Source organism: Xyrauchen texanus, chromosome 13, assembly GCF_025860055.1.
Source record: "Xyrauchen texanus isolate HMW12.3.18 chromosome 13, RBS_HiC_50CHRs, whole genome shotgun sequence".
Classification (NCBI taxonomy): domain Eukaryota; kingdom Metazoa; phylum Chordata; class Actinopteri; order Cypriniformes; family Catostomidae; genus Xyrauchen; species Xyrauchen texanus.
Genome location: NC_068288.1, coordinates 43,724,159 through 43,735,757, shown reverse-complemented (window position 1 = coordinate 43,735,757; position 11,599 = coordinate 43,724,159). Strand labels below are relative to the sequence as shown.

The 11,599-nt window shown below is 38.1% G+C and overlaps 1 protein-coding gene across 2 annotated transcripts; it reads left to right on the top strand.

Moving 5' to 3' along the window:
* The first annotated feature begins 1,063 nt into the window (after positions 1-1,063).
* Positions 1,064-9,878, top strand: LOC127654429 (hyaluronidase-1-like). Of its 2 annotated transcripts, none has more exons than XM_052141621.1 (4): positions 1,064-1,151; positions 7,248-8,194; positions 8,604-8,693; positions 8,822-9,878. In XM_052141621.1, the coding sequence occupies exons 2-4, from the start codon at positions 7,271-7,273 to the stop codon at positions 9,209-9,211; spliced, it is 1,404 nt and encodes a 467-aa protein (XP_051997581.1). In that variant the 5' UTR covers positions 1,064-1,151; positions 7,248-7,270; the 3' UTR covers positions 9,212-9,878. The 2 variants fall into 2 exon arrangements, with proteins under 2 accessions (XP_051997581.1, XP_051997582.1); XM_052141622.1 differs by having other exon boundaries at positions 1,084-1,155.
* Positions 9,879-11,599: the final 1,721 nt, after the last annotated feature.

Here is an 11,599-nt window from a genome sequence, read left to right as displayed (position 1 = left end):
CTGACAAGAATTGTGTTTCCAGAACAAGGTGTTTCTCATAAATGTCGTTTGTCACATGCAATGTATATAGTGTAATTGAATAACATTTTTAAATAGGATTTATTGCAACACAATAATAGTTTGATTATGTACATGATTGATTATGTCTCCCCAATATCTATAAGTGGTTTTAACAAAATCACTAATTAAAAGGTACTACCATGTTTTAACATTTATCATGGAAATACTATATTTTGCACCATAGTCGGACTGTTTTTTATTTATTTATTTTTTACAAATGGGAAGTAATTCAGTGCCATTATATTGACCTATTGTCAAGTATCATGGAATTTTTGCATTTATTATTCTATTCATTTTTTTTTGACAAATATAGGCATCTGTTTGCAAAAGACACACACACACACACACACACATATATATATAGTATACACATATATATATGTAGTATGCATCTTATAGGATTTTTTTTCATATGGTGTCGCTTTCTAAATGTAAGTTTCCAAATGTGTTTGATGTAATTCTATATATTTTAAGCAAGTAAGTAATTGCCAAAACGGGTTGATTGATATTTTTGTCCGTTTTTGTGCCCCTAGTCTCCCTATTTCTCGTCATTTTCTAATTTAAGGTTGCCTACTTTATTTATTTATTTGTTTACTTATTTATTTTACATTTACTATGGTATTAACATATTACCATGCTACATTAGTTATTTGTGGATGTGTACCATATTAGGACCATTGTATTCTTTGCAAATACCATAGTAAATACAAATGGTAATAATTTATTACCATGGTCGCTATATGTCAAAGGGCAATTTATTAGAATGTACCATAACTGTATGATGGTGGAGTAGCCTTTTTTAATGTAAAAGGAAGAACCAACTGTAAGTATAAGATATATAGCAGAGCATAAACACATTTACTATTGGCAGATCTAAATTACTTACTATCGCAATCATAATGAGATTCTTATATTACTTTATCATGCCATTATTTGCATGCATTGTGACGCGCTGAATTCAGCTCCTCCTTATGCCCCGCCCTCCTCATTTCTATTGGTTACAGCAATGTTACACGTAACCGACAGCTTTCGGTCACGAGCTATGTTGAAATTCTTTGACGTTTCGTGATTGAAACTGGAAAGAATCACTGGTAAGTAAGTATAATTTATACTCAAACGACATTTTTACGTGTATTTTCGTCCTTTAAATACCGGGAGTACTGTCTACAAACAACAGTCCCATGATTTGACGGTTTTATACTCTTTTTCTTGGTTTTGCTTTAAATCATGGTTCCTCTTTTTAACACACCAGTTTAGACAATCTCTGTGTTTATTTACTACTAGTCAGAATTCAGTCTTTTATACATTTAGACAGAAAAATGTATGTTACCACTGGCATACTTTTAAGATATAAGTTACACTCTGTACATGTCACAGATATTCATGTAAACATAAGTGGAGTGTTGCTATTTAGTTAAGCCTGAACAGAATTTACACTTTACAATGGTAACCATAGGTATATGTTAACTTGACATACTGTTATAAAAAATAATCAAATGTCAAAGATTTTGAACTGTTTTTCTTTTTTCTTTTACACCCCTTACTCTGATAATACCATGATACTTTGATATAGGCTACCATGGCACTCAAATGGTATATTTACATGGTACAACCATGGTACTTTTTTTATTGGTGACTGTTTGAAGAATAACCCATATACAGTTTAAGTCAGAAGTCACTTTGGTTGAAGTCATGACACACATTTTTCCACAGATTTAATATTAGCAAACTATAGTTTTGGCAAGTCGTTTGGCAAATGTATTTTGTGCATGACACGAGTCATTTTTCCAACAATTGTTTACAGACAGATTGTTTCACTTTTAATGTACTATATCACAATTCCAGTGGGTCAGAAGTTTACATACACTAAGTTAACTGCGCCTTTAAGCAGCTTGGATATTTCTAGAAAATTATGTCAAGCCTTCATCCTTGGGAGCAGTTTCCAAATGCCAGTAGGTACCACGTCACACAGCTCAAGAAGGAGACACGTTCTGTCTCCTAGAGATGAATGTAGTTTGGTATGAAAAATGCAAATCAATCACAGAACAACAGCAAAGGACCTTGTGAAGATGCTGGAAGAAACAGGTAGAGCGAGTATCTAGATCCACAGCAAAACGAGTCCTATATTGACATAACCTGAAAGGCTGCTTATCAAGATAGAAGCCACTGCTCCAAAACCGCCATAAAAAGCCAGACTACAGTTAGAAAATGCACATGGGGACAAAGATCTTACTTTTTGGAGAAATGTGCTCTGGTCTAATGAAACAAAAATTAAACTGTTTGGCCATAATGACCATCGTTTGTTTGGAGGAAAAAGGGTGAGACTTGCAAGCTGAAGAACACCATCCCAACCGTGAAGCATGGAGGTGGCAGCATCATGTTGTAGGGGTGCTTTTTCTGCAGGAGGGACTGGTGCACTTCACAAAATAGATGGCATCATGAGGAAGGAAAAGTATGTGGATATATTGAATCAACAACTCAAGACATCAGCCAGGAAGTTAAAGCTTGGTCGTAAACGGGTCTCCAAGCATACCTCCAAGGACAAAAGGACAACAAAGTCAAGGTATTGGAGTGGCCATCACAAAGCCCTGACCTCAATCTGATTCCTGAATCTGAAAATTTGAGTGCAGAACTGAAAAAGCCTGTGTGAGCAAGGAGGCCTACAAACCTGACTCAGTTACTCCAGTTCTGTTCTCCAGCAACATCTTGTGTGAAGCTTGTGGAAGGCTCCCCAAAACATTTGACCCAAGTTAAACAATTTAAAGGCAATGCGCCCAAATACTAACAATGTGTATGTAAACTTCTTACCCACTTGGAATGTGATAAAAGAAATGAAAGGTGGAATAAATCATTCTCTCTACTATTATTCTGACTTTTACATTCTTAAAATAAAGTAGTGATCCTAACTGACCTAAGACAGGGAATGTTTTCTATTATTAAATGTCAGGAATTGTGAAAAACAAGAGAAAAAAATTTACAATACCTTATACATTTATCATAGTATTTACATGGTACATTACCATGGTATTACCAAAGGTACACTTCTGAAAAAACAATAGTAGTTTCTTAACAGGAAGGACTCAGCCTTCACAGAGGAAGTCATTAAAAATCTGTGATGTAGGTTGCTATTAATATCTTGTTACTGTGGCTGAAGGGTAACTGTCAAATAATTTTCTTCATTCTCTAACAAAAAAGTACCATGTTAGTATGATGGTTTTATGGACATGGTGCCATGGTATTACAATCCCAGACAGCACACATATCCAAGACGTCTGGTTTGGATCTTTTCGTCTGGAAAGCATCACATTTCACAAAAAATCGGCGCAAAATTAAGCTATACTACACACAATCTGTTTTAGTGCATATCTTTTTCTAAGCCAGGAACCCAGAGATAGGCACAGGGCCCCTATTAGACTATAGGGCTTAAACTGGATTTTTGTTGTGTCAGACCTCACTCATCTGCTAGCGATGGAAAAATATGCACAAAACAATCCACTTTTAAATTGTAATTTATCATCAGATGCAGAGGCGTTTCCAGCATTGAAGGACATCCGGGGCTTAGCCCAGACAATTTTATTTTCACACTAGCAACCACTTCTCTGTAGTCCAAAGCTGGTGAGAGGGTATTCTTTGAGTTTTGCTCTGGCTGGGCCTGTTTCTACAGTTCCTAAATCTTCCACTCTAGTACTATCCTCAACATCCTCTCTCCTCCCTGAATCATCTGTGATGCAAAAGAACAGATACAGCACATAACTTATTGCAAATCAGCTTCAAACAACTAATTCATCAAGTGCTACATATGTCAAATTGTAGACCAATACCATTGAAGAAAATGTATTGGGAAGAGCAGATCAGTGGGATTGCCCTTAGATCTATCATGATTCTTGAATTTTCAAGTTATATTATAGTGAGTAAAGTGAGGTAAAAAAAATATTGAATATAAATAATTTATATTTTTTGACATAAATAGTCAAAATGATGTATAAGATCCTAAGTTAAAGCAATACATGAATGACTTTAGTCTAAGTTCATTGACACCATGGCATCGAACTGTATATAATTCTCATCATCTCTATGAGAATAATTCATCTGTCAAAATCCTTTCATTAGGATCATTGAGATAAACAATGTTTCACTCTTAACTTTCAATTAATAAGTGACTTATTAATTGTTACCAGTTTCCATGCCTGATTCTGGCACAGCTACTGCTCCTCAGTCTGTTGCTCATCTTTGCTACACTCTACAAAACCATTTAATCAAATCAAAGTGTATTCCTACAAACTAATATCACAAAACAAGTCACACATACATTTAATGTTAATGCTTATTGGTTATCCTTAGCGAAAACAACACCTGAGAAACAAGAAAAGTACGCTCCGAATGGGGCTCTAACCGCGGATTCCGGCGTGAGAGGCGACTGCGTTAACTCGGAGCTACTAAGCTGCGTCAATCTAAACGAGGAGGTTAGAGGCTACAACTCTTGAGGTTTAGCCTACTGTGGGTGAAAGCCAGCTAGATGATGATCTTAAGACTTTAAGGACAAAAACAAATGTGAATTCTTACACACTGACTTCTTTCGGAAAAATCCCCAAAGCCTCATTTGCTTAATTTTTGCTGTCTTTCCTGCTAATTGCCGTTAACTCGCCACTAAGTAACGTTAGTTGATGTCAACAACTGTGCAAGCTCCTCCTCTACCTGCTGCATATTCAACAGAGAGGAAGAAACGGAGTCGCCCATAGGCTACCGACAGCAAAGGAACTTATTCTATAGGCTAGATTATGCCTATGTCTATTTTTACAGGCTGTATGCAGTATGTGCAGGGCCGGCCCAAGCCTTTATGGGGCCCTAAGCAGAATTTGATTTGGGGCCCCCTCGGTGCCGCCAATATGATTGAATATTGTCAATGCTTGATTATTTGCACACTATAAATCTAACACACCCCTTATCAATTTGATTAGTTGTAGTTGTGTTGCTTACAACATACCAATGTCTGCCTGGCATAATTTTACCCTTCTACAGTTTTAAATGTAACAGTAGCACACCTGTATTTACCCAATCCTGTTGATCCTCTGTTACCAGTTTTGTGTACTTCCTAGAGAACAATTTGCAGCAGAAGCTGTAGACAGTATCATTTCTTTTTGAATAAGTGAGCAGCTCCACTTACATTGTTTCCCCATTAATTAACTTTCTGTAGGTGTAGTGGTAGTGGAAGCTTCGGCCATCAGGTTTCACAAGGGAATGTGAAGTTTTCCTTTATAGGCAGTGGCACTCTGCTTACCAGATCAGTCCTTTCTGAGTCTGACAGGATAGATGACAACATCAGTGGATGCACGTGCTGGGAAGTGCTCCTCACATGCAGAGGATGGACCTGATGAAAGATGAAAATAATAATAAAAGCTAGCCATGTTAGATGTCATATTAGAAGGTAATGCAAAGGCATGGTTTATCCATATAAATATAATGATCTGGGTTTGTTGAAAAATCATCATCAGCTGTAGCACTGGAACTTGGGGCAGGTGGCGTTGGTTGTGCCCCACGTCCAAAATATTTCAACAGTGCTCCTAGGGAAGTTTCATAAGAGTACATATTTGACAGAATATTTGACAAAATATGTTATTTTCTCAACACAAATTATTATACACAGTAGCAAGCCATCTGTACTCCTAAAACAACAACTCTTAATTTATAACTAGCTAATTGAGGCATAATGATATTGGAATATAATAGCAAAGACCCTAAAATGGTAGACTAATGTAAATAATGTTAAGTTATCAGTACAAAGTTTATGGAACAGAAGCTTATTTTTATTACAAAAATATATACCCAGGAAAAGTTACTTTTACACAGAAGACAAAAATTTTAATCTAAAACTTGCTAAGTAATATGTTATACTAATAATATATTAAGATGTCAAGGCTATTTACGAATGAGTAATCAAACTTTCCTAAAAAAGAAGATATGCTACATAGGCTATGTTAACTAACTAGCCAGCTAATGTTAGCTCGTAACTTAGCCTAGCTACTTAACATACCTTTATCGGGCTGTTTTTTTCTCTTCCTCTGTTTTCTTCTTTTTCCTTTTCTTTGCACCAGAGGATATGTCCTTTTTTGTGACATTGCTGTTTTGCTGTCTGAATGTGCTTGCATCCTGCAGCCCGTTAACATAATATTGCGTTTTTGTATAATTACCATTGTCCATTGACAGTATAATCACAAAAAAAAAAAAAAGTGCTCCTGGTGGCCCCCGGGGCCCTAAGCAGCCGCTTAGTTCGCTTATGCCTTGGGCCGGCTCTGAGTATGTGCAAAGCCAAAGCACAATGAAATAAGGCAACTTATGATTTCGGGGGTTTACATAGGCTTTTGTCCGGTTTCATATTTGCCAGTCAACTATTCAAAATACATTTGAGGCTACACTCAAAACAACAGATGGACAGATTATTTCTCAAATTCTCAGGGGAAGCAGAGCTTATCCTAGGGGAGGCACTGCCTCCCCCAGCCTACCCCTAGACACGCCCCTGTTGCAGATGAGCAAACAACGTAACAAATATGTCTTCCAAATGTAAATGCACTCATCAAATAGATGTCTGGGTGATGTACGTATGCTATCAGGGTTGGAGTACTTTGTAAATACCATGGTACATGAATTACAGTACCATCTGATATCATATCTGACCAATGGCACCACCACAGTATTTTTTGCTTAATGGGAATATGCTAATCATTTAGTACCATGGTATACATTCAAATACCATGGTGCAGAGAAGGTATCAAATGGTAATACCATAGTTCATTGATGTACTGATTACCATATTCATATATAATGGCATTAACATAGTGTCTGTCGTAGTTAACATCCCCAAACTGTATGCGACCACTGGGTTTCCTTTTGAAAGGAAAAATAATGTATATTATAGCTAATTATGAGACATCTGCATGAGACATCTTTCATGGAAAAGGTCTGCTCGCACATACACTCTTAATGTAGTGTTTCTTGAAGTGGATGATTATTATGGATAATGAGTTGTTCTGGATAAAGTACACCTTTGTTCAAAAAATTGCCTCTCATCATTGAAATTAGCTTTTGAAATTAGACTGTAGCTCAGCTTCATTTCCATTTAAATTGCCTCGGCTCATGTACCATCAAGTGTTGAGCTGGATGCTAAATTCTTTGCATGCCTGTCATTGCAGGTCCGTGTAAACTGTTGCCAGGCATGGAAGGGCGTCAGCATTGGACGTGTCTTCTGGTGTTCTTTTGGGTCTCTTTGATATGCCCCATCATTGGCCACCCTCCTACCTTGCCCTACCTCCTAACCCATCTCCCATTTTTCACCGTGTGGAATGCACCTACTGAGCGCTGTGCATCTCAATTCGGGGTCAACCTGGACTTGAGCGTCTTTGACATTGTCCACAATCGCAACCAGACCTTCATGGGTGACAACATCACCATTTTCTACTCTGATAAGTTGGGACAGTATCCATTCTACAATTTTCTCCATGAACCAGTTTATGGTGGTGTTCCTCAGAATGCCAGCCTAAACCAGCATCTCTGGAAGGCCGACAATGACTTGCGGTTGGACATCCCTGATCGTGACTTTCACGGACTCGCCGTCATCGACTGGGAGAAGTGGCGGCCACTTTGGGAACGTAACTGGGACACTAAGGAAATGTATTGGCTGGGTTCAAGAGCGTTAGTTAAGGCCAAACATCCTACCTGGAATCCAGATCAAATAGAAGCAGAAGCTGTTAAGGAATTTGAGGAAGCTTCACGGGCGTTCATGGAAGAGACATTAAAACTGGGCCGCACAAAGCGCTCTGGAGGATTATGGGGGTTTTATGGTTTTCCCTGCTGCTACAATTATCAGTACAAGAAGAATACAACTTATACAGGTGAGTGTCCACCTCTGGAAATGAAGAGGAATGATAAACTCGCTTGGCTTTGGAAAGTCAGCACGGCCCTGTACCCCGATATCTATCTAGATTTGGGGCTCAAGGGTCGCGATCGTGATATTATGCTGTACAGCCGTCATCGTGTCCTGGAGGCCATTAGGGTGAGAGAACAGACCGCCCACAGACCGCCATCTGTGTTTCCTTATGCCCGGATTGCCTACACACACTCTATGGAGTTTCTGTCTCAGGTCAGTTCAGAATGCTACAGTTCACAATAGTCTGGTTCCGGTAAAACTTCCATTAATTTTTTGCATAGGGGCATTGATTTTTAACGATAACTTCTAAACTTTTAAAGACAGACTTACTGTGATTTCCAAGCGAGGGCGTAGCCAGGAAATTACTTTTGGTTGGGCCTCAAAAAAATTTATGGACCAAGTTTCGCCCCAATTTTACTTAACAACAGAGAAGCAGCACAATCAAACAGTTCTTTCACACTTACAGAAATCAGAATTTATGAATGTTATGTATTATATAAATATATATTTAAAGTCAAAGAATAATATCTAATTTTCTAGGTGGGCATGGGTTTAATTTGGCTATGCCACTGGCTCTGCGGTTGTTAATCGATGGTACAGCTAACTAACTTGTGTTTTGTAGGAAGACTTGGTTCACACTATTGGTGAAAGTGTAGCGCTAGGAGTTGGAGGTGTTGTACTTTGGGGAGATGCAAACTACTCACAAACGAAGGTAGGGAATGACTTGCACTCAAATAATTTCAAAAATACACTTCTGTTTAATGTATTGATAGGCAAACGTTGTGGGTTTATTGATGGCCTATGCTAATATATGCTGATATCTCCATTAATTTTGTTTAGAAAGCCTGTGAAGCAGTTCGAGATTACCTGGATGACACACTCGGTCGCTACATTGTGAACGTGACAGAAGCGGCATTTCTCTGCAGCCAGACCTTGTGCTCGTCCCAGGGGCGATGTGTCAGACGGAACTCGAGCATCGAGACATACCTGCATCTTGACCCGTCCGTATGGTCCATCATTCACAGAACCAAGCTGCCCGGCCACGTAACTAAGGGTCCATCTTTTGTAGCTCACAGAAGGTTTAGGACGGTTGTGGAGGACACAAGACTTTTTCAGCTGATTTTAAGTGTCAGTGTTTTCCAGGCTGGGGAGGTGAACAATGCCAGAAACCAGTTCCTGAGTCATTTACATAACAGAACTTTCAGCAGACCGGATGACTGGAGTGATTGAAGCTTGGGGTGGGTAAACAGAAGGTTTGCTGGGTTCAAACCACGAAGGAAGGATCCACTGCGGGTTCACAAGGGCAATTTTCTCTTTAACAAGTGTACTGGGAGACACTTTGGATAAAAGTGCCTGCTAAATGAATACTTGCTTGCTTAATAATCTTTATAACATCTTATAAGTGTGATGCCATTCAATCATTTTTCCAGAGTTTTTATGTGCTACATGAGAATATGCTAAACCCACACTGAGAATGCATCAAATCAGTGAAATCCTATGGAATACATGGAATAAACAACATTGATATTGTCACATCACAAAGTATTTTTTCATGTTCTCTTTTATGATCGCTTGTTCATACAGTTTCTTAAGTTGTTCACTTAAAATCTTTGAAATTGAAAAATGATATTTGTATTTCGACAAATATTATTTTTTTTGGACCATCTACAAAATGCTGGAGTTTAAATATTGAAATGTGTCAATTTAAGATTAAAGATGACTCAATTCAATTTAATAGAAATTTGTTATGAAATTTAAATGCGTATATTGCTGATATGCTTATATACTCCTAAAACTTGAGACAAATGAAATTTTGTTGTCCAATTGAAAATGTCCCTTCCTCTTAAACCATATATCTCTGTAAAAAAAATTTCAGCTTCGATATAAACAGAAATCTAATGGCTATTTTCTCATATTTTCTCCCCACCCAACTCCGTTTCAATATCACATGTCAAAACAGCCATTTTAAATCCCTTCATTTCTTCTTTTGAGTTGGATTAATTGCAGAAAATGGTGAAGAAGAATAAAAACAGAATGTTTGAGGAATATCAACACAATTGCCTTGCAAGCACTATTAAAAGGTAATATTGTTTGTGTTCGTGGCCTATGTTTAAGTGTGTATATATTGCTTTGATTCAATACACTAGATGGCAGTATAAGCACACTTTCATGTAAACAGTAATGGCAGCGAGGACTATCAGTTCGAAGTCGATTCAATATACTTCAAAGATTTTGTGGAGACAGCGAGTATAAAAGTGAGGTAACATACTCGTTGTACCTGCTGAGGGAAAAAAAAATGGTTTGCTGGTTTTAACTGGTTTAAGCTGGGAGACCCCTCTAAACCAGTCCCTTAACCTAACTCTAACCAGACATGAAGTGCTTGTATAAATATGAATGGTTCTTCCCCTGCCATCGTTCGTAGGACTAGCTAAGACTATAAAACATCAAGGTTTAAGCTGTTTTTATTTTCTTCAGCAGGGTCTGAACTAAATAACAAATGTATTATTCTGTATCCATTTCATTATTCTAGAGTAGTTGAGGCTTGCTAAATTGCCAAACATGCAACATAATAATTTATTAGGACCTTTAAGCAAGTACTAAATGGAGCCGATTTGGCCTAGGGTTTAATTATAGATTGACTCATAAATGCGAGGCAACAATGCATACCTATTTGTGCACGAAACACCATTTATCACTTCTGTAGGTTCTGCTGGGTGTCATGGTTGGTTGCTGTAATGTTGCCATGCTGTTGATAAGGTGCTCCAGGTATTTTAAAGGGTAACTAAACCCTAAACCAACTTTTTTTAGTTAATGATCTGTAAGAATGGGGCTTTATTAGTACTGGTCATTGATTCAAGTAATGTTTTTGACATTTGTGTATAAAGTGTTTTAATTCTACAATATATGGTGTAAAAACGTCTGAGTGCTGCCCTCTTCAGGTTGAACGGTGGCTACTGCAGTTGAATTTTCCTATTGGCTGTTGCGGTACTTCGTGACGTAAGCGGTGACAGCTGACGTAAGCAGGTTCCAGCTCACCACGCCAGATTCGTCTTGCATGTCGTCTTGCGACCGTGTGAGGAATAATAATAACATAGAGTCTGACAGCAGCTGTCAATTAATCCGTCACTACGAGTCTCAGCCCAGCCCAGCCCAGCCCAGCCCAGCCCAGCACTCGGTTCGTTCCCTCTATCCCCGCCGGGGTCTGCCCACTTTTCCAGCATTTTCAAATATTTCTAGTGGGTGGAGTCAGACTCTGAGCAGGTGTTTAGTTACCCTTTAAGTGAGTTGCAAAATGGTTGCTTCCTGGTCAGGGTCAAAAAATCGTAACCAAACACCAAGTCTTTAATATATTCTGGTCTTGTGGGACAAATGGTCCCACAAGAAACTAGTAGCCTACAGAGAGTTTTGAAATGAAAAGACACAATATTGCCACGTATCTCATTATTCTTATTATTTTAATTAATGTATGCAACTTGTGTTGTGAATATTCATACTGTTGTATTTTCCTCAAATATTTGATTGGGAGTTTCAGTATCTTATATAGTGTTGCAAACTGCAAACATTAAGCAACAAATGCTTTCTCTGTTCTAACAAAATAATGGCTGCTAGGTATCACTC